Source organism: Meleagris gallopavo, chromosome 8 (genome assembly GCF_905368555.1).
Source record: "Meleagris gallopavo chromosome 8, MGAL_WU_HG_1.1, whole genome shotgun sequence".
NCBI classification, from domain to species: domain Eukaryota; kingdom Metazoa; phylum Chordata; class Aves; order Galliformes; family Phasianidae; genus Meleagris; species Meleagris gallopavo.
In genome coordinates, this window is record NC_139411.1 from 3897346 (window position 1) to 3922157 (window position 24812).

At 39.5% G+C, this 24812-nt stretch overlaps 1 protein-coding gene across 3 annotated transcripts in view; it reads right to left on the reverse strand.

The window, feature by feature from the left end:
• Positions 1-24812, reverse strand: part of PRKG1 (protein kinase cGMP-dependent 1) — a 393227-nt gene that overhangs the window by 139448 nt on the left and 228967 nt on the right. For all 3 annotated transcript variants that reach the window (XM_085228931.1, XM_085228932.1, XM_085228934.1), the window contains exon 5: positions 4039-4102. In XM_085228931.1, coding sequence (XP_085085057.1) covers positions 4039-4102 — 64 coding nt within the window. The remainder of the gene's footprint in view (positions 1-4038; positions 4103-24812) is intronic.

Genomic DNA, 24812 nt, shown 5'->3' on the forward strand with positions numbered 1-24812 from the left:
CAGCCTGATCTTCTCTGGAGCTGTTGATGGAGCATCCACAGCTTCTCTGGGCAGTCTGGGCCAGGGTTGCACCACCCTCTAAGAAAAGAAGTTCCACCTAACATTAACCTAAATCTCACCTCTTTTAGTTCAAAACCATTCCTTCTTGTCCTATCAATATCAGATACTGTATAATCAATGGATATACAGATGGTGTAGGCATACCCAGGAGCTTGGCAAATGTAATTTATATTGGAGTAATGAGACAAAGTCACTCACCCTACCCTGGGCTCGCAAGATGAACTCCAATGGAGCAGATCTCCAGAGAGATCCTTCCCCACTGGCAGTCAGCTCTTAAATGGCTCTAGGAGAGGTGCAGCCAGGTTCCACCCCTTCCTGCAGCACAGGTGATTTGCCTTTACCTGTGCTCCAGTGGCTGACTCATTGCTCGCCTCAGGTGGTCAATCAGAGGTTCAGGCAGTGCTTCAGCAGTCCCATACAGACAGTGTAAAAAGTCAGCCCCCCTCCAGTTTATAAGCTCCCCTCAAGTACTGGAATGCCACAGTGAGTTCTCCCTGGAACTTTCTCTTCTCAAAGCTGAACAAGCCCATCTTCCGCAACCCTTATTCATACAGAGATGCTCCTGCTCTCTCATCATCCTTGTGGTCTTCCTCTGGATGTGCTCTAACAGCTCCATGTCTTTCTTTAGCTGTTTCTCAAAGGAAACAGAGCAAGGATACTTATATAGCTGATTCAGATATTTGGACATGTGAGACACACAGCACTTGGTTAGGGATAAACAGTGATGTTTAAGCCACATGCTGGCAACTTACCTCCTCTTATTAATACTCCAATATTTAAACATAAACATAGCAACTGGCTTTACAAAAACAATAACAACAAAAAACAAAAAAACAAAAACAAAAAACAACAGAGAAACTACTCTACTACCAGTTCAATGCTGTTTGATAACAAGACTGTGAATACATGGCAGAGGCAACTGTCATTGAGCAGCTAAGGGCACAACAAGGTCAAGAAGGAATTTTTCAGCTGAAGAAGAGTATGAAAAAGCAAGAACTAAGGAAAGAAAGTGAGAAAGATATTGGGGATAATAGAAAAATGTCATTAGTATACTTTTTCTAGACAGTAGTAATGAGTGTTATCTCACATCTCAAGTACACAGCACAAGAGAGATAATATGTATTGTCCTACTAACAAAGTTGTTTGTCATGCATAATAATTAATTTGGGTCCTTCATCCCCTGCACAGCATTAACATCATTAACCTTTGCTTCTCCGCCTCTCCCAGACAGCTACCTCTGCCACTAGCTTGGTTTATTTGAAGCAAGGGTGAAGCTGATCACAAAGTGTGCCTGCGTGACTCAAAACATAATAATTCAAATCTGTTTTCTCTCCTTATTCAATAATTTGGATCTCATAGGAACTTTGTATCACTGATGCTTCCTCCCACATATCAAGCTTGTTTTAGGCAAGCAGTTGCAAGTGCTTTGAGGGGACTATCCTACAGGCAGACAGAGTGACTACACAAACCACCTCCTTAATACTACCAAAGCCCAAGCAAAATAAACATCAAGTCTTGAGCTGCAGAAACATATTACTCATTGACTCATGCATTATGTTCAGTAAGCACAAGGATAAACAATGCAATACAATCACAGGCCAAGCAAAGCTGTTTCAACAGAGATGGCATCAAAGCCAAGCTAAATCACCTTCTCTGCTGAAAGAGCTGCTCAGCTTTCCATGGCAGTGAAAATCACTGCAGTGGTTACACGACATTTTGAAAAATGTAAATAAAGAGTCAACTATACATTGTGTAATTAGCAAGCATCTGTGTCACATTAAGATATATTAATTTAACTAAATTGGGATGGAAGGAGACAGAGGCAGGCTTTGGACACTTGCAGAAGCTCTGCCCAAATCTGGCTGTAGTTGTAACCTACAAGACAAGATGCCAGCTGTGGCAGCCTGGGTCCAGGGAAACTTCAGCCTAGAAGTGGGAGCAGCTATGGCCTTATAGATACAATCGGTAGCTTGAGTTTTGATTTGCTAATGCTGAGCTCCGTAAACGTGCCTACTTTCACATGCCTATAAATCACAAGCAATTGCAGTGATGTGATGATCATACGCAAGTCAGAACTGCTGAAATTGAAAGGGAAATTCCCCAGTGTTTTGTTAACTCTCATTCGAGTCATCTATGCTATGTAACTTGAGTTAGTATTTCCACCAAATCCAGAAATGAAATTATATCATCAAATATTGACCTTTTTCCTTCTGTCTTCTTAATGCCATTCCCAGGTTTGATTCTGATAATGGGCAATTAAACAGCATGTTTTGTGTTGTTTTTTTTTTTTTTTCCTTCTGGGCTTTAGTTAACACTTTTTAGAATTCATTTAAAGAATGTAGGACAGAAGTGTTGCGTTAATTCACAGAAGTATATCAGAAGAAAAACTGCACAAAACATTGACATTAAGAAAGATTTTTCCCCGCTTCTAATTGTCTGAATGAGTCACTTTTATTCAACATTTGCTACAGCAACAGAGAAGATAAAGTAAAGCTATTGCTGCCTAGTTTCAGCATGTTGGATACTGTTAAACAAGATGCACTGTGTAATAGTAAGATTTTATAGTTTATGCAAAATATATTAAGAAAAACACAAGAAATAACAGGGATGGCTCCAAGTCAGAAACTGGAAGCAATTTGTTTTGGGAGCCATATCCTGCAGATCACCCAGTAAGGACTGGGAACAATCTTACAATATGGTTATAGCAGCTGCCCTTAGTGTTTAAAATACACAAGAGTGGTCTTGGACCAACTTACAGATGATTACTGCTTCCATGCCTAATTTATTCACTGATATTTGTTCTGATTCCACCCTGAAGCCCATTTTTCCTTGAAACTTTTTGTTAACTCTCAATAAGGAGCTTAGCATTGCTTATGTGATCCACGCAAATTAACTACCTGTTTCTGACTGGGCGTGTTGGAGATATGCACATTTAATTCATAGCATAAAGAGGCAATACAGCTCTCTTCTCTAAATCTGAAGACTTCTCCAGCAGTAAAGGAAATAAAGCTTATCTATGAATACGCAATTATTTGCATGATAAACGTGAATTCATCTGTATACTAAATAAATAGGCAAAGAAATAACAATGTCCTACCAATGCTCTGGAAATCAAGTTAAATGTTAGCAGCTTTGTTTCTTAAAAACAGTGGCAGTACTTAGTACAGAGAAACACTTTCCCATAAACATTTATTAGGACAGGCTCCTATGGCAAGGCTTGTATTTAAAAAAAGAAAAAAAGTAACAAGGAATGACAACAAACACCTTGTTGTACACAGGTTTCCTACAGTTAAATCACACAAGGCTACATTTTGAAAGATTTTCTTAACAGTTTCCGTGGTGTTCAGTAACAAGCAATTTGTCAGGTCCAGAATGGAGAGCTATCTGAATACACTACGTGGACAAACTGCCTGCAACTCATATTTTGCATCCAATTTTACACATTTGCTTACAGGACAAGATTTTAAGTAGAGAGCCTGACAGTAATGAGATACTAGTTACAGCCAGGTAGGCAAGGCACAAATCCAGACTTTCCAATTTCCTGACATATATTACACCTGCCCATCTCTGCTGTAATTCTAATGAGAGCAGCCGTTCCATAATGCCTACTCTAAGGCCTGGTTTTGTCCTCTAACATAAAAGTTTCCCACCACATCTGAAAGGAAACAGCATTTCCATGAGCCCTATTCTCCAACAGTGACCCAGGGCAGAAGGTTTCCTCTTTACACAACACAGGAAACAAACGTGTTGATCCTCAATTGGATGGAAATCCAATTAAAGATATGTTAGCCTTCTTCAGAAATGAATTCTTTTTTTTTTTTTTTTTTCCACATGACTCCTCTCATCGTCTTGACATGCTGGAGTAGTCAACCATAATTGGGAGTAAAATTGTGAAGCTGTTCTTTTGGGCTGGATATTGCTACACCAGAGGACTCACAAACTCTGAACACATTAGCTATCAAAATTAAACACACTTACCTCTTCAAGGACATCTGCAAGCTTACTGAGTATCTCCTCAGGAAGGCTCTGGAATGTGGGAACACTGCAATACAAGAGGAATTTTAATTAATGCGTAGCTCCATATCTTTTTTAAACTCAGCTGCAGTTGTTCCATTTGTATTTGGCCCTCACCATTTGCGGCTGAACAAGTGTTCAGAGGCAGAAAATCAACATACATCATAGGAATCCAATCTTCATCTACCACCTCAGATGTATTTTCAAATGTTGACTTGTTACGATGGGAGACCACTCATGGTAAACATCTGGAGAACCACTCGTAAAGCTGGTAATCAACTACAACTCAATTAAGGATCTAATGGAATCAATATGTGCTGCAAATCTGTTCAGTCACATATACGACTGAGCAAATTTTTCCTGCTCCATCCCACCAGAAGTAAACAAATGAATAAATTGACCACAAATGCAAAAGAGATAACTCCTATCAGTAGCAGATAAAGGAAGAAAGGTCCTTTCTTAGTTTCTCCTGTGTTTCATAGTTTTTTTTCTATGAGGAAAGGTTGAGGGAACTGGGCTTGTTGGAGAAGAGAAGGCTCCAGGTAAACCTCATTGTAGCCTTCCAGTACTTGAAGGGAGTGTATAGACAGGAGGGGGAACGGCTGTTTACGAGGGTGAATAGTGATAGGACAAGGGGGAATGGTTTTATACTGAGACAGGGGAGGTTTAGGTTAGATATTAGGAGGAAGTTTGTCACTCAGAGTGTGGTGATGCGCTGGAACAGGTTGCCCAAGGAGGTTGTGGATGTGGCTGAAACTAGATATGATCCTATGAATGACTGAGCCTACACAGAAATATGTGGAGTACAAAGGGTACAATTACTGCAACAAAAAATAACTGAATAGTGGATACAATTATTGAAGATCTCATCCAAGGCTTGCTTGTTTTCTTTTGCTAAAGTGGAAACTTTTCCACTTTTTTTTTTTGGTAGAATTTCACTTGCCAGTGATATCCCACACCAGACTTGACCTTCTGGTCAAGGTGGGAGAGAAATGCACCCACGGTCTACAGGCCTGAATTCTGGGAGGATGAGCAATGTGAAATTGACTGAGTCATCAAAATTCCCAGGTGACACCAAACAAAACACATGGGCACAAAGTACATTTCTGAGGTAGGAAAGAACCACTGTAACCACTTTAACTAAAGAAATGCCTGTCATCAGTAGCCTAATTAGCAATGCAACCACATGAGATATTAGCACAAACATAGCAGTAAGATGCTATTGCTCCTTTGAATTTTATTTCCAAGAACATGAGCTGCTTTATCATGCTCCATTGCAAAGCATATGCATAAGATTACGCTCCTAATGTTAAATTTAGATCCCCAGCGCATTGCTCTAGTCTCAGAAACATGGATGATCAGGTGCAAAGTTAGAGGGAGTGAGCCGCTGGGGGTAGATCCCTGCAGAGAAGTAAATAAAACCCTAAGTAAATGAGATTTTTCCTTCCACATGAGTTTTCACATTTTACTTTTGATCACGTAACTACATAGAAATTATTCTCCGTAACTTCCAGAGCTAGAAACCAAGCCAGAAACTCACAAGGTTTTTGCAACCCAGAACTTGCTGCAGAGCAGGTCTTGTCTTCTGCCTGCCAAAAGCAGTTTCTAGATACACCATTTGGTGGCTGTTGGTGCATCCAGAAGAAATTCAGCCTTACAAAGAAAGGGAGGTCTGCAGACTTTGCAGAGAACATGCTAGAAAATAATATTGTGTCCGAGACCAAGCTTCCTTGCCACGTGAAGTGCCCAGTGAACTTAATTTGCAATCATAATTAAAGCAGAATTTGTTTTTATTAACTTAAATGTATGCCACACTGCTGTGGAATTAAAATGTATTTCCAAACTTTCTATTTATTAAAAACAGAAACAGCTATATATATGTATCAGCAGAACTGAACAACTTGATGCAGAAAAAAAAAATTGTGATTACTCAGGCTCTCAGCTTTTTTTCTTCCTTTGAAAGCACTCTTTTTCAATGGAAAAGCAATGCAACAAGACCACAAAACAACCAAAAAGGCATTATGTGATGCCCAGGCCTAATTATAGAACAAAAGTTTATTCCACCAACATTTGCATTTCCAAATAAGTAGGAAACTACTAGGAGAAGAGAACATTCAAAGACATTCGAGCAAGTTCTACTGTGGTTGCATCAGAGCATCCCCAAACTGGGGGACAACCTCATTGCAAATGGTTTTTTTGTTTGTTTGCTTTTTTTTTTTTAAAAAAAAAAAGCTAATTACATCCTGTGAATCTGTGCAACCCATAGAAAGAACGCACATTCATTATAGCCCAAACGTGAAAAAACATGGGAACAACAGGAAAACTCTGAAAGAATTTTAAGTCTTATTATGGAAATCTTAGGATATTAAATAAACAAGAAAAATTGCCTAAGAGAAAAGCTTCTAACTTTAACACAGCAAGAGAGAAAATGAACTTGTTGAACACAGCAAATTCCAACTACATTATGTCAAAGAGTTCTCAAAAACACATCATGGATTTAGTGGAGGTGGCAGTACAGCCAAATTGTAGTGGGGCTTCACTGGAAGAAGTTACACAAAATTGCCCATCACTGCAGTCCAATACATACCCCCAAAAAAAGCAAACCAAAAAATCCCAAACTATTTCAAACAAATTCTTTGGTGAAAAAACAGTGAGAAAACATTTATTGACCTGCTAGAAATACGTTATGAATCCAGATAGATAGAGCTGATGGTAGAATTGATAAAAAAAAAAAAAAACAATTCCAAAAAGTGCTGAAGAATAACACAGTATTGACACAATATAACACGGTATACTTTATTTGCCAATTTAAAATAAGATCTACTCCTGTTTTCCTCATGACGACAGTGAACAAAATCCTAAGTTAGATCCTAATCTCCTTCCAAAATCTGCCTGTAGCATTTTAAGATCTGCATATGAGGACTGGTATTTTGAAAAGTACTTCCACTCATAGATACCTGCACTCACATGAAAATAAAGCCTCAGCTTACAGGAAAACATCTAAGTAGCACACTGCAGCAGAGTGGAAAACATATACTGCAAAAGCATACAGGAGCAGAAGGCACCAAAGTAAGAAATCTTTTAAGATTTTGTAGCACAGCAAGAGGTAAGCAGAGTTACATTCCGCACTGTGAAACTTCAGTCTGAAAAACAGAAAATCCAGCATTTCAATTCAGATATATCCATTATTTATGATAGAAGACATCGAAGTAAACATGGCTCAATTCCATTATGAAATGATCTATCCTGTCTGTGACTATAAAAGCAGTATTTAGTAAACTCAAGCTTGCCCTATGAAGCATTTTTAACCCCAGACCTTAAAAAAAAAAAAAAAAAAAAACAACTTAAGTAATGAAGACTTTAAAACATCCAGGTGATGTTCTCTTCATAACCATCACCAACATAGTGAAAGAACCGTATCTTCCACAGACTGGATGTCAACAACTTGTGTAGCCTTTCCTTCAAGCTGCGTTTGCCACAAGTCTGAAAAGCCTGTCCTTCCTCCAGCTGTCTTGTATTCCCAATATTGAAGAGCAATTGCTTCACCTGCACCGAATATGTTATTGAAAGGCAAAGATCTACATTCAGAAACAACTTAGACAGAGGCATGAATCAGCATCCCTTCTTGTTCATCCTGGCTGAACACCCTGGGCACTCCTAGGTCAGACAGAAGGTAACCAGGGCCTTTTCTGCTGCCTAATCCTTAAACATATTTTGAGAAAAAATAGTTGAGCGTTTCATTGCAGAAGATGCTCCAGTTCTGCTACAAGTTCCCCTGTGATGCAAAGAGCTGGTTGGTGATCAACACTGCAGCACACAATGCTTGTAACAGCAACAGTTTAAAAAAACCCACAATCACAAGAACTTCTGCCTACGTTATGAGATTAATGACATAAATCTGGGTATGGAATAAAGACATTGAAGTTCTACTCAGCTGCAGTCTCCCCCTACTCCTCAAGGTTTTTTTATAGTGACATGGGTACTCAGAAATATTTCTACTACTCATTAGTAGCATAATTCCATTCTACTAAAGGAACCACTACCCATTCTACTACTATTTAATATGCTCCATCTGCAAAAAATACAGCCCAAAACCCAAAGAGCAGCCATCCTACAATGCTACTTCGTAGAACACTGAGAATAACCAGACCCCTACCCAGGGGTTTCTGCCTGGTTAGTGGCTTCACAGCTCAAGTCTGCATAAGCAAATTGAGTTTTACAGCAAATGGCAATAAACCTTCACGTTATTAAATCAATCCACAAACACGACAGTGCTTTATTGCCTCCTGTCCCTAGCTTTGCTAGACTTTCCTTTGACTACAAAACAAAACTGGACTAGCTGCATTGGTGGAAGAGCTGCTCAAGCTGCCAATGAGGTAACTTTTTGTTAGCTATATCTCATGGTATTCAGCTGTGGAGTGTTTTGTACTTGATGACAATCCATAGACCTTGTGAGGGCACTGTGGGGAATTGCTTGCTGTCAGCAGGAACTGTAGAGCAGCTTTCCTGCTGGCTCTGGAAGCTAACAGGGAGCTCAACATGTTAAACAGAGGATGCCAAAACAGGGAAAAACAAGCACACAAAAATGTCCATGAGGAATCTCTGTCCAAATACAAAAGCAAAGACATTCCCAATTAGAAAGGGGGTAGAAGGAGGCTCAAAAGGTCATGTCTCGATCCCCAGTGATCTGCAGCCTCTGACTTAGATGCAAGCAACATTCCCGTTAGCAACACCCACGATCTGCAGGGAAGTACACGAACTAGGTGACTGCGTAACTTTTCATTCATCCCAGGGGACTACCCCAGTACTAAGCTAGCAAGGCCTTCCAAATTTTCCTGGCTGCAATCCAAGGGGCTGATTCTATCCAAAGAAACACTCCATGGCACAGATGCCAGCACTCCGACAGCACATCTGTTCTGACATGCATGAAAATGGTGCAGGGTCCTCGGCTGTCTGCTATATTCAGCCCAACACAAAAGTGGTTATTCACTTTCTAAATGCACTTCAAGACGTGTTTCCTCAACTTTTAAAGGGTGTTCCTTAGAAGTGTTCATCTAGTTTTGCAGTCAGCAGCCCTAATGGGTTAATGGAGAAACAAATCTTCTATTATTGGTTGGCACTGTAACAAATGCAGTTGTTGCCACTGTTCTCTGCCTTAGGCCAGATGGGTAAGCATAGTTTAAAAGTCAAAATAAATCAGCAACAAGGAATGAAGTCTGTCTGCATTCCCTGAAACTCCTTTTGCACCCTGCTGGAATGAAAGTTGAAAAATGCTAAATGTTTTTGCTCTTTCTTTACCACATTTGAGATGCCCCTAAAGCACTGCCTCTCCTCTATGAAAGAACAGAGGATAAATCTTACCTAATAGAAGCTGCCTCTTGATTTAGGATTTTCACATAAAACAATGTTTTCAACAACAAAAGCTAGAAACATTCTATAACAGGCAGCCATCCAGAGCCATCAAGTTGTGTCAGATATGAACTACTAGCTCTGCCAGGGTCTGGCCTTAACAAAAGAGCTAAGAAACTTGTTTCCGGCCTTATTGGAAACACTTAGAAAATTCACTGTGAAATCATTTACGTTATCTTCTCTTTGCCTTCTTAAACTGACATGTACTGCTCCAGACAACCCTCACACGGCTCCACAGCACAAAGGGGAGCTTACCTTTCCACTTTAACATCTGTCCTGAGAGATGGCTCTTGTTGGTTCAAGTGGGATCTTACAGAACCACAGAATTGCAGGGGTTGGAAGGGGCATCAAGACATCATCAAGTCCAACCTCTCTGCTAAAGCAGGTACCCTATAGCAGATCACACAGGTAGGCATCCAGACAAGTCCTGAATATCTCCACAGAAGTAGACTCCACAACCTCTCCGAGCAGCCTGTTCCAGTGCTCTGTCACTATTACCATAAAGAAGTCAATGCAGAACTTCCTACGTTCAAGTTTCAGGCCTCCCTGTCCTATTGCTACGTACCACCGAGAAGATCCTGGCCTCACCCATTTGCCTCCCACCTCCCTTTAGATATTAACAAACATTAATCAGATCCCCCTCAGTCTTCTTTCCCCAGGCTGAACAGACCCACGTTACTCAGCCTTTCCTCATATGGGAGATGCTCCAGGCCCTTTTTCACCTTTGTGGCCCTCCATTGGACTCCTTCTAGGAGACAGAAGATAATTTCAGAGAAAATAAAATCTCTACAGTGCTTTTGAAGAAGCTATATTGCTCCCACATCACACCTACATGGTTTGGGACAGACTATGTTCCTGTCACATGCACTAACAGCCATGTAGAGCAAAAAAAAAAAAAAAAAAAAAAAAAAGAAAAAAGAAAAGAAGACTGTTAAATGAATAAACCCTAACCTAAGCCAGCAAGGAAGAAAGCAGTAATACCAAGAAAGGTTCTGCAATATGACATTTTGTTCCAGTATAACAAACTGTTGCATAGAAATACAATTTCTCTTTTCCATTAGATAATGAGTATTCCTTGGAGGATAAACTTTCCTTCTACTACACGGAATGGAGTAGGAAGGATAATAAGTTCAGAAAAGGCTTATTTACTTCTGGAAATGCAGTATTTACCCATTACAGACACAATTGGTAAGTCAAGGCTAGCTTTCCTGAAGCAATTTCCTGCACATTTGCTTATCTTAAAGACTATTAGTGGAAAAAAGACTGGGAAATGGAAAATGACATTCACTCACACTTGCATTAATTACACTTATGTTTGGCATTGAAATCAGTGCAAGTAACACAACTTTAGAAAGACCAAATAAATTTGTTCTACAGCTGCCGCAGACGACCTGTCCACTATGCTCAGCCTACAAAGGCATTAAAAGCATCTGCAATTGGTCATCCCAAGGTGAACGTGCTAAAGCTACAGTTTTAAAGCTCCGCCACCCAGAACACAGAACTTATTCTGGTAAATAAACTCCTTAGAGGTGTTTGTAGTAAGTAAAACAATTTCTTTTAGATGAGAGCGGTGATGGCAGTAACAGACTGCGATAAGAAAGCACTGATACAAAATGGCTGCCAAGCACCGCCAGGGGAAAATGGCTGCTTGGTAACCCGGCTGGCAGCCAGGGACAAAGAAGATCCAGAGATGTCCCAAAGATACCATCGATAAATTCAAAACAAGAGACGTGGGAATGACTTACCACCTCAGAAATTGGGAATTGAGGCAGGAAATAAAATTGTGTTTAAAGAAGATAAAGGAAGAGAAGCAGCACCATCATCCACTGAACTTGTCACCAAGTTCACTAGTTACATGAAGTGATGGTGTTCTACACACATCTACGTCTTAATGATATTAAATGGCCTGCTTTTTGCCATAAAATGAAGCTTCTCTAAGAACCTCCATGTTCTCAGATTGCACATGCTTTTCTCTCTACTATTACTTCTTACTTTTCCCTGGACAGGCCGAATCTTCACTGGAACATTCTGCTAAGTCAGTACCACTGTGACACTGACTCCTGAACTCTGCAGTGTGTTTCACCTCCATTTACCACTTAGGTCCTCTTTGTGGACCCGTTCCAGGGATCGGTTCCCTAGACCCCTTTAAGGTTGGTCTCTTCTGAGACTGGTTTCTCAAATAGAGCCATCTGCATTGGTATGACCGAGGCCTCCCCAACTGGGATTCCTTTGATGCACTGGGTACTGGTCATTGTAATGGTACATATATACGTACATGACCCCTCCTGTAAGTACAGTATTGGTAAGTATAACCTACTGTGAGTTTACTCCTGGTAAGTACAACATATCATAAAGCATATCTGCTGCTACAGGATCGACAAGTTTGTAATCTCTAAGTATGTTCACTACAAGAGTATTACTGATGTTTAATATGCTATATATACTGCTATATTACCGATTTCTAGTACCTCTGAGTACCTTACTACTACTTCTAATTGCTGCTACAATTACTTTGTGCTGCATGCGTTAGATGGCAGGCAGGTCTTTTTGGATTTTGATGTCTAGCTGCATAGTAAGAGTTGTAATACACATAAAGATGGGCAGGATGCACAAAGCGAAAGAACTGATTTCTTTTTCTTCTGAAAAACATCAAGTAAAATACCAAGTAAAGCAAGTTTGAAGGACTGCTTTTTTTTTTTTTTTTCCCCCATCTCATGATGAAATGATAATGATGATGTTAATGGTTGAACTGTTTCACTGACATTGTCAAGAAAAAACAGAAGTTTCCCTGCAAGGAATGCCTGTGGGCAAAGGATCAGAAAAGGATTTGGTTGTAGACCTGTTTTGGTCCACACATTGCTTGTGTTCAGTAGGCTGCCCAGGTATTACAAAGTAGATTTTTTCCCTGCTTCTGTCAATGTGGGGAGACTGCACAACTGGAAGAAAAAATATTCTATCATGATGAGAGGAATGGAGCAAAATTAGCAGGTCTATAACCCATTCACTTATTTTAGATATATTTACTCAAGATTATTAATCTTTAAAAGGACAGTTGCTACAAATTCTCAATAGCAATGATCACTTTGGGAATGTCAATAACCCTGAGGGTGCACATTTTTGGTCACCCAATTCAAGTCAGAGTATTCATAATGCCAGTAGCGCTACTCTTCTGTCAACTCTTGCTGCAGGAAACCTAATACTATTACCTTTCAAACACACCATCGTTTATTTTTTTTTTCTGCTGTAGCAGTTGGTATTTCTTCATATTTGCAAATCAAATTATATTGATAATCCTAAAGGAAAGCTTCTGAATCTTCCAACTCACTAATCTTTTCTAAAAATATTATACACACTATTAAAAATTTTGTGGGAAATGAACACTTTTTCTTCAGCCTGCATGGAAAATCCCAAATTGGTACATTTGGCCTGATTTCTTCTTATATGAATCTAAACTGAAACAATAAAAACATCACTGGCACTGGAATAAAGTCCAAGTGTATCATGAAAACCATCATTTCATACACGATGCAAACACCATGACTAGAAAATTAAAGATGTTTGCTACTGACTCTTCTGCTATCTCAAAAGAGATTCTTAAACACTAAATAATATTCTGAAGACAACTTTGCACTGTGGAGTCTAAAGAAGCAAAAAGTTGTATTTGCATGCATAGTTCATTTTGTCACATTTCTCCAAATTGGATATTTGCAACATCTTCAAAAACAATTTAAGCCAAACATTTGGTTTCTAACAGATGTCAACTGCACTTGACAGCAAATTGTCATAATAATATATCTTTCACGATGACACTGACAATATTATTTCCAAATCACACACACTGTTATGCAACGCTCGCTGCTCTTACGCTGTTCTAATGCCGCATCCCGCCTACCTCCTTTTATCCAGCACCATTAAACCAACATATTAAAAAGATTATTATTGTTTTCTGCCTTCAGAATTACATATATGCTAGAAAAAGAACAGCACAGCCTGTAAATGTTTTTTAAAATCATCAGAATCACAAGCATTTTACATTCTCCCAGGCAACACTTGCTGAAAGTCTGGTGGGCATTTCAGTGCCCACCAAACCAAAAGGACCTGAAAGTTGGGACAGTACAGTGGACTTCCAAAGAAAACGTACTGCCTGACACAGCTGTTGTGATTCACAAACCCGTGTGACTCATAAAGCAGGCACTGAAATACCTAAATGTTTTAATTCGTTTGTTTCCTCTTTTTGTTTTTCTTTGTTATTAATTACTACAGAAAAGCTGAAAGAGTGCACTAGAGGAAATCAATTTTATGGGATAACTCTGGTCAGACTGCAACTTGAACACTGTGTTCAGTGTCAGGCTCCTCACTACAAGAAAGACATGTTGACCCTGGAGAGTGTGTGGAGAAGGGCAACGAAGCTGTGTGGAGCACAAGTCTAATGAGGAGCAGCTGAAGGAACTGGGGTTGTTCAGACTGGAGCAGAGGAGGCTCAGGTGAGACCTACTGCTCTCTATCACTATCTGCAAGTTGGTTGAAGTGAGGTGGGAGTTGGTCTCCTCTCCCAGGTAGCAGAAATAGGATGAGAGCGGTCAGGCAGTGGAACAGATTGCCCAGGGAATTGGCGAAATTGTCATCCCATCCCATTTAAGGAGAGTGGAGACAGTAATCAGGGACATGGTTTAGTAAACAATACTGGGGGTAGGTGGATGGTTGGACTAGGAGACCTTACAGGTCTTTTCCCATCTCAATGAAGGGAAGGGGAATCCTGTCCAGCATATTCCTGCATACCAATTCATATGGCTGACCCTATGGGGTGGTTTCATGCTGATGGACAGCTGAACTCCATTACACCACTCTCAGAAAAACAGGGGAAAAAAATATGTTGAAAAAGAGCTCAAGAGTTGAGATAAGGACAGTGAGATTACTCTGCACAGTGTCGCACATAGAGCACCTCCTGCCCTTCTACTGCACTGACCTTGGCATCTGCAGGGCTGTTTCTCTCACATTTTCTCTCTCCTTGTCCCCAGCTGCTGTTGCATAGCAGTTTTTCCCTTTTAAAATCTGCTTTCCCAGAATCACAGCCAGTGTCACTCCTGGCTCAGCTCTGGCAGTAGCAAGTCCCTTCTGGCTCTTATCTGACACGGGGCAGCTCTAGGCTCACAGAAGCCAACCCTGCAGCCCCTACTACCAAAGCTTTGGTGTGCAAAGGCAATACTCTGTGTCTGGCCATGCCATCAATTGCTAGATGCAATAAAAAGCAGAACTGACTAGGGGCAATTTTGAACTTCTCAGTCTGGATCAACACATCTTTACAGAGGGACAAATCCAAACAAAAGCATTTTTGATCAGCAGATCATTACCAAAAATAGTCCAGGAACTGACTTAGTTACCTCCTCCACAGAGAAACAAATTATGAAAAAGGCAACGGAATCATCCAGAAATGGCTCAATCCTCTTCATGGTGCAGACCTACAGCAACTAGGCTTGCATGTAGATAAGAGAACAGTATTATGTCAAATAATCTTGGAGCGTTTGATGGAGGCATTTCAGACCTTGCTACAGTCAAAGAGTATTGTGGCAAACCACAGGTATTTCAGCAAGTATGAAAGACAGCTTCTAACCCAACACATTGAAGGGCAAAAACCCACTTAGTCCTAATTTCTAACCTGTACAACCACAGACCAGAGTTGAATTACTACTCAGTTGGAGACAAAAGAAGGACACTGACTTGAAGTTTTGCCCGAGGCAAAAATATACTGCCAGCAAATCCCTTCCTATTTTAAGAAAAAACATTCTCTCATCAGTGTACTCATTTGCTGGTCACAGCAGAAAGGATGGCACACGCATTATTGATTTGGGGTGTAATTTGGGACATTCATCCTTTGTGAACCTCTGAAGGCTAACAGATGGTGGGTCATCTTAATTCCTGATTTCTAATGGCTGTTATTCATACTCTTCGAACAGCTGCTGCTGTTGCTCTTCATCTTTTTGTGGAACTCTGTTATCCTGGATGCCTTTTTATAGATGTTTGGCTGAGTAGAGTTTGGACCTGATTGAAATATACGATCCTATTGTATGTTTCAGGAAACTTAGCAGACCAAATATCATTAAAATGCCTCTAAAGCTGTAAATGGTACACCTTCCTTTCTCCAGGATAAGTTTCAGTCTTGTTATTAAACTAAAAAAAAAAATGAAAGAATAATTTAATCTTCGAGTTTATGATGCTGATTTTTTTTCTCCCATCAGTAAAATCCTTGCATCACAGGAGTCAAAATTTGCTATGTACAATAAACGTCAATAGCATTTTTTTTGTGTGTGTGTGTGTTAAAAATGAATCACAGCTGAAAACAAATTAAATGTTGAGGATTTTCAAGTGGCTTAGATTGTATTGGAGAAATAATCAAATAAGACTGACAGATTCAAAATAAGGTCTGAAAATTCAATTGTTTAAGAAAATAACCTTGAGAATATTGCAAACAGGCAAGAAATACCACCAGTTTCAAAAAAAAAAATAGACAACAACAAAAAACATGCTGGGAAGATTATTTCAACTGTTAAATACAGCTCTATTCATTGCTGTCAAGCAATCACTATTTACCTCTTCCTCTGTATTTTCTCAAATGCATCTAGGTGCTTTAACCCTAAAATTGGCTCCCAGATTTTTCAAGCTCTCTCTGTCTTAAGACCAGATGCAACCCCACGCTTGAGTTCATCCCAAAGTGGGAGCATAGAGTCCAACTGACATAACTCTCAAACTGGAGCCAAAACATGTCTCGGGTTTGGATGAACAGTAGAGAGAGCTTGAATCCAGCCTGATGGGTGCATCTACAACGTACTTCAGTTGCAAAATGGTTTGGAGAACGGGGGAAATTTCTTGGCAGTCAGTAAGACAGATGGACTGTGGTTCAGTTGACCCGTGTAATGGTCACTCTTGTACTTGAGGGAAACTCTTGGGAAATTACTGGGTGTTATTGTACCAACACATGTTGGATCTGTTCAGCTGCATTGTGGCTTTTTGAAAGCTCAATTTGCCTTTCTCCACTTGAATGGCAACAGATGTGTAACTTTGCTCTTTATCAGGTGCATCTTATTTTTCCATTATTCTTTTTCTACTGTAGCATGAAAGCTTCACTAGCTTCTATCAATTTGTTTAACTAATTGCTATTCAACATATGAAATATCAGCAGTCTACATAAATGTTCCTGTATGCCAAAAATGAATTTCAGTGGGAATGCTAATGAACTCCCTCTACGACAAGATGACCCACTTAGTAGATAAGGGAAAGGTTGTGGATATGTTTACCTGGATTTTGGTAAAGCATTTTAGTAAATATTCTTTCTCACAGTATTCTCAAGGTTTTGGATAAGTAACTATTTGCTCAGTAAAAAACTGGCTGTACGGCCAGGACCAAAGCATCGCTGTGAAAAAAGTAAAATCCATTTGGTAGCCAGACACAAATGGTGATCCTCAGGGCTGAGTATTTGGGCTGGTTTTGTTTCATGTTTTGATCAATGATCTTGATGAGAGGAGATCAACTGCCTCCTCGCTAAGTTTGCAGATGACTCCAAATTGGATGAGAGTGCCTGAAGGAAACAAGGTTCTGCAGAGGGATCTGGATGGGTTGGATAGGTGGGTCACATCCAGCTGTATGGCATTCAGCAGGATTGGTACTGGGTGCTGTACTTGGGTGATAACAACCCCACGCAGTAATAGAGGCCCAGGGAAGAATGGATGGAAAGGTGCCCATAAGAAAAAAGACTTGGGTATGCTGGTCAGTGGCCAGCTAACATGAGCCAGCAGCATGCCAAAGAAGGCCAAGGGCCTTCTGCATCAGAAGTAGCATGGCCAGCAGAGCTTGGGAAATGACTTTCCAACTGCATGGAGCACTGGTGAGATTGTGCCTCAAGCTGCATTTTGGGCACTCACTACAGGAAAGAGAACGAATTGCTTGAGCACATGCAAAGAAGAAGATAGGGACTAGAAAACAAGACACATGAGGAATGGCTGAGGGAACTGAGTTTGCTCAGTCTGCAGAAGAGGAAGCTGAGGGGAGACCTTGCTGCTCTCTACAAGTAGCTGACAGGAGGCTGCAGCAAGGTGGGTGTTCGCTTTTCTCAGACAACAAGTAATAGGATACAAGGAAAGGGCCTCAAGTTGTGTCAGGAGAGGCTTAGATCAGATGTTTTGAAGAATTTCTTCAGGGAGTGTGGAACAGTCTGCCCAGAGCAGCAGCAGAGTCCTCACACACAAATATTTAACAGACTCGTAAACATGGCACTAAGTGACATGATTCAGTGGTGGGACTTGATAATTCAGAGTAAGGTCTGTATTTGATTATCTTTAAGATGTTTTCCAAACTAGATGATTTTCTGATTCTATCTCGATCTTTCCGTGCTGACAGAGGCTAAGACCTCTGATACTCAATGATCTTCTGCTCACAGTCAAAGCTCTAACACTTTTCCACTTGTCAAGTTTTGAAAGAGTGATAAAAACAATATTGAAGTTCAAGCGTTTGTGAATTTTTAGTGGGTACTCCTTCAGCCAACATGGTTGATATTTAGATAGATAATACATGGGAAAAGCGGGACGCAAAGACCGTTGTACACAGGAAAAAAAAAAAAAACAAACCAGAATGGAAATTTGACACTGAAGTTAGCTGAAGAGCATGTCAGTGAAGTACAAGCAACAAAGGAGACAGATCCATAAGGTTAGAAGTTGATATACTCATTTTTTGTTTTGAATCTTTGCCCTGAGCCCCGTAACACAGGATGTGTTATTCTGCCCCTTTTTGCACATGGCAATGTCTGGTGAGCCTGGCTATGAGCACAACTCGTCCTAACAAAAGTGAATATTGGACTCTCTCAAATTATTTTAAAAATATAATTTACGTCAGCCTGTTTCGTTGAGTTTTTCTTCACAGAGAGCAAGTTGTCAGGATAAGATTGTGGCTCTGACTGACAATGGCAAATTGGCTGATTTACTTCAATTTATTGAAGGCCATGTGGCATCTTGATTAAAAGTACCATTATGTATTTTTAGAAGGGAACACTTTAGATTAATTAAAATCTGACTCATTGATAGGTATCAAAAGATAGTTAAAATAAGTGAGCAATGGCTGTTGAAAGCACTTCCCATAAATCTATTACTCGTTCATTGTCATTTCTATTTCATTGATGATCAATCCCCAAGTTTGCAGATAAAGCAATTTACTCCTCTCACGTGATTAACATCTGTCAAAATGCCCTTTTAAAGCCCAGCTATTCAATAACTCATTTTTGGAACAGGCACGCAGATCATAACCACAACATCAAAACAAGCACACAAGCACTGAGTTAAAACAAGATAATCAGATACTCCCAGATAACCACCAAAAAAAAAAAAAACCTCAGCTACTGTTGGTTAAAATAAAAGTACACAAACTATGAGAGACACCACTTCCAAGGTTGAGGCAGCCCAGCAACAGTGTCCTATTCCCATATACCAAGAAATATTACAATAATTAACCTGATCACTGTGGAGAAGGGGTACCTTACTGTTGGATATGGATACACAGTAATATTTTATTTTTATTTACTAGCACTGGAATAAAACTAGACACTGAATATTTCTAGCATTTTACAGATAAAGGAGCGTAAGATCTATTGGAAATACAAATCAGATAAACAGAGACTTGATTTCATTTCCCAGTTTCTAGCAACAAGGCAAGATATATCTATTTTTCAAATAAAGACTCCTTTTCTCGTCTCGCAAAAAATTGGTGGCATAGATCTGCCTGTGGAAGCTGCAACAGATCTTAATGGATAAGGAGATCATCATTTTAGGTTGTCCTTCAGACACCCAAGACCCCATCGAGACACTCTTGAACCACTGCATCTCTCACAGCTGCTAATCCATGGAGCAGAGGGTTCTGGGGAGTAACTCAATTTCCAAAGCTTTGTGCCTGCTGAAACCTCATATTTACAGCCAGTGTAAGGAGAGCTTTGTTACTGAGACTTCCAACCAAAATGATTTCATACATTTTTAGTGATAGCAAAGACAATATATATAGATAGATAGATATTAGTTTTGTAATAAGATTAAATGAAGACCTCGAGGATGGCTTCTGATATCTTTGCTCCCATTAATATATATGCAGCCATATATACGGCTGTATCTATAACATAATACTATTATATGACTTGAATGGTTCCCCATGAGCAAACAACTTGGCACAACTAAGAAGTTTCTACAACCAAAGCACGGTTCACTTACGAAGGGTGAAAATTCACTGAAACATTATAATGACTTGCTATCTTAAAGCAGAGAGGAACAAGAGCTTTTGGATCCCAAGTGCCACTTGGTAGTGCAAATCCCACTATCCTAGACTGCAGGGGCCCCTTCCGATGAGATCTGTACTATTTATACTCTAAAAATGTTTTCGCTTTTTTGGTTCTGTATTTACTGTCCCTCTGAGGACGTTTTAATTTAAGTTGGATTTTTTCTTCATCTAAAGCATGGGTGTCTGACCTTTTGGCGTGCCTAGGCTGCACGGAGTGAAGAGGAATTGTCTTGGGCCACAGATAAAATATACAGTATAGTTAATGTATATAAGTGACAAAACGTGTTCTATTTTTAAAAATATTTATTTAAAAAAAGAAGGGGCAAGAAAAACATAAAACTAGCAGGTTGGACATGTTTGGTTTAAAGTTTAATTCATCAACGTAATTCCTGTATGTTCTATCATGTCATTTTTGTTGTATATAATACCTTGTTTTTTCTACGCTTCAAAATACATGGTTCTAATTGCACTGTGAACTGCTGGGACAGATTCTCTTCTTTCTTGTCTTAAGCTGTAAAAACTCTTCTGCCATTTTCTAGAAACAACTATAGTTTAGCAGTGGATATATGAAATGTAAGTTATCCTTCCCAACATACATTACCTTATTTTTTATTATTTTATTTTTATGATTTTATATTTATTGTTTTAAATTTTATTATTGTCCAAAACAATATTCTACTCAAATCCTACAGTTCAAGTAGGTCTGGTGATTATTGTCCTTAGTTTTCAGTAATCTAAGAATTGTATTTATTGGCAAGATGCTTGTGTGATACTTCCAGAGACAGTATATAATTGAATTTAGAATGTATTCCTGATGTTCATAGAAGCAATAAAACTGTCACCTTCTGCCTGCACATTAAAAATGTATCCCTTGAAAGTAGAGGACAAACACATAAAAAGATCATTACTATTTGCAAATGTGCAAAGGATACAGGAAAACAATGCTAGTCTCAGGAAGTTAAAACATTAAAAGAGATCCGGACACAAGTGGGAATATTTACTGAACTATTCTGAAGTCACCAAAGAAGAAAAGCTCCCCTTAGTAACTTCACTAAGTCCAATTTATTTTATTTCAAAAATGTAATTCCTATAAGAACGTAGAGCTTATATGAAATTAGAATTAGTTCCCTGAAGTAAAAATAAAATTGTTTATGTCACTACTGTCTTTTCTCCTTCTTCTAAAGTGATGTCCATGCACTCCTTCTAGTTTTTTCTTCTTCCTTTCTGCTTCATATGCTTCTGTTCAGCCTTTTTTTTTTTCCCCCCACACCTGGACTTATATTAAAATCACCAAAAGCTCCTAGCTAGTCTGTGCCAGGGGACTGGGAATGAGAATACATTCAGAAAATCCAACAATTTTTGCTGTCTTGAGCACTCTTGCTTAACCGCAAGCAACTGGCTCTTAATCATGATGTTTTTAATTCCCTTCTTAATTTTTATCTATCTACTGCTAACAAGGAAATACACCTCCTTGTGGACCCTGCTCAACACTCCTTTTTTTGCTTGCTCAGCACAAAACAACATTAACAGGTAATGAAGCACATCACGAGTCATTATCCCAAGACTCCTGGGACACTTCCGAAAAATGAGAAACAAATTCAAATCCATCTTCTGCTCATGAGTTATTTCTTAGTAAGAGTGAAATATTGTGTATGGCCTTTTTTTTCCAGTATCAAAATCGACTGAATTTGGTTACTGCAACCCAGAATCAAACCCCAGTTGTTTCACTGCATTGTATTTCAATGCCTGGCTGGGAGCCATCCAGAAAGTACATCCAAGCTGATGGGTTTTCCTCCTCTGCCTGCCCTAATTCAAATGCAAACGCCTCCAGGAATACAGATGCTCTTCAGTACTGAGAATGTTTTATGCTCCATGCTGTTGTGGTGCTGAAAGCTTGTTATTCCTAAAATACTTTGTAGAGTTATTTAAACATACAGAGCTGGAAATGATTTAAGCTAGCAGAATATTTTAGTTCATGCTCCAGCAGCAGGTAAGGACGCTGGTAGTAGTTTGTACCCCCAGCTTGACACCATTCTGCACTTTCATCTTCTCACTCTTATTCTGAGTAATCATTTTCTGATTGAATTCATGCTAACAGGAGATCTTATCTTTAAGTAACAGCATCAAGATGCAGTTGATACCTTTTAAAGGGAAAAAAAACAACCACCAAAAACACTTACTGGAGCAGGAGCCACCTCTCCAGACCCTCAGAGACATGAAGAACAGAAGCCATAGTTCCAAAAGAAAAATGAACCCGAAACATTATTTTGATTAAAACTCAAATATTAGGATCATAGAATCATTTGGGTTGGAAGGGACACCATCGAGTCCAACCCCCCTCCAGTGATCAGGGACACCTACAGCTCCATCGGGCGCCCAAAGCCCCAGACTGATCCCCCACATTTAAGATCCAGACTGATCTTAAATGTGGCATCCAAGAATTACTCAGGAAGGATGTGTATTTGCTCTTCCAAATAAAAAAGTTGTATTACAACTTAGTTTTTGAATGGCCAAAACGGCATCACTATTTTCAGGCGCTGTCACACTTCACCATGTAGTTTTGATTGGAAGATCTCAGGAAAATGCTCACACCATGGAAAAACTCTTCTCTCAACCTTTGCTGAGGAACTGTTCCATGTGCATGGAAATTATCTTAATTGATAGACACACACACACACACACACACAAAAAATCAGCTCATGGGAGCAAAAGACTCCTGAGATCAAGAGCAAGCACAGTATATACTTGCACTTCTTTGGAGCATCTCTTCACTGGGGATCTCCTCACCAGGAGAGATTAAGAAATGCCCCACAGCAAGTATCTGATTGCCCTGTGGTTATGGCATTATTCTGAGAAGCAGGGTTAGGTCAGCCCAAGAATGAGGAAAGGACTCAATCTATCAGATACAAATCCATATCCTTCGGCTCAAAGCAGACTGAAGAGTAGAACTCCACTTTACTCTGATTGGCTGAAGCACCTGCACTCACACCTTGTGTCACTTCTGCTGCAAGCTCCAAAATAGGAACCGTATTTGTTTTGTTCAAAGCAGCACGAACTCAGCAGTTTCAATTCAATGAAGGAGAAAATATAGTTCATTGAAAACCTTCCCTTCTGATCACCAAAAAGCCCTCTATCCCAGGCACTCCCAGTAGTAGGAAGAGCAGTGTCATTAGGAAGTTGGCTCACGTTACATAAGGAAAGTTTTCATAAATACTGTGATACAAAAAGAGATGCTGTAAACTAGGGGCAAGGGACAGAAGATAAGCACTTGACCAAACCTGTGATCTGTGGGATTTAGTGATCAAATACGTTAATTTTAATCAGCAGGACATCACATGGAACAAAAGCTTCTGAATGAGATATACTATTGTAAATACCAGTGGATACTTTCCAATAATAATTAATTTTCTGCTAATTATATTTGCCTATCTGTAGATCAATGCTTTCTGTATCTTCATACTTCATCTTGTTAAATCATTCTAAAGGGAAACTACTATTTGTATAAGACAGATTGCTAATTCTCACAATAAATAATAAATGAGATACACAACCGAACAGCTATTTCTAATCGCATTAAAGGCTTTGTACTTTGCTAATACACAACAATTACCAGGTAAAAAATGTGCATTGTACTCAGGGACTTGAATGAAGATGTGCTTTGCGAACTGCATAAGCAGTGCCTTTGTCAGCCTTCAGACGTATCACAATAAAAATGAGAACTTATCTTCCTCAATGGGTTTTCCTGCTGGAAAAGCATCTTCACATTTGAATGAGCAAATAACCTTCCTATTGTCACGTTATCACAGTACACTGCCCCCATAACAACAGACCATCTCAAATAATTTCTTTAACCACCAATACTCGAATGTGCACCATATTTCTCCTGCAGCTATAAACAGCTATGGCATTACACTTTCCTCCCTCCAAGGCAGCAGCACTTCAGCATCCAACGCTTTCCTATCTACTTGACTTCTGAACTCCCCGATTCTCTTTTCTTCATCTGTGTTTGTACATTGGTGGATACATCCAAGAAACGCAGATTCCACACACTCTATATTACACTGCCATGCCAAAAAAGTAGTATCCTATGGCCACAAACTAAAAATGCCTTACATTCTCGTACTATTACGGGCTTAGGCTGAAACAGTAGAAGATGCATCAGTACCATATTCTAAGCACTCCATTTGAATTTCCTTCCCTGTAAAGGCTATTGGTTTATGCCACAGACCTCACAAAGATTTTTTTCTCAGTTCTGAAGATAAACACCCGAAGTAATACCATGGGTTACTTAAACAGAAGAATAAAAATCACCACCTTCATCATATTGCTCATCTTGTTCCAAGCTACAGGAGAGAAAAAAAAAAAAAAAAAACACACAGAGGACACAGATGTGATGTTTGGAAGCATGTAAGTCATGAAGAGATACAGAAAACATCCCCAGCGGCTGTCCAGGTATTAGGGCAAGCTTTATGAGCCACTGCCATTCATCATACTCCACTACCCGTGTCCAGAACATAATGGTAATCTCATTCTGCTCTCACCCATCACCTCAGGTGAAAATCAGGAATTAATGCACAGGCCAGAAATCCTATTGCCTATCAGACTGGTGTTTCCAAAAACAGTATTAACTGTGAGAACTCAAAAGAGCATGACAGTATACTCAGAAAAAAAAAAAAAAAAAAAAAAAAAGTGAAATCCCATGCCTGTGTGAATGTTTTAGTACAGTCAGGAAGAAGAAAATCTAAGGCAGTTCAGAATGTCATAGGTTTAAATGTTGCTCATATCAAGTACTGCTCTTCACCTCCTGCCAACTGCCACCTCCTTCAGAACCCCATAACTTAAGGTGTACTACATAGCCAGAGCCAGTAAAAGTTAGAGTCAAAGACAGAGATATTTAATTCAAGAAAAGCCTGGAATACTTGCTTTGCTCCTGATGAAGCTGATGATGGGAAAAAAATGGGGAGAAAGTAAATGGACAAAAACCACCAGAGGCCATTACTGGGCAAGCACAGAGGAACATC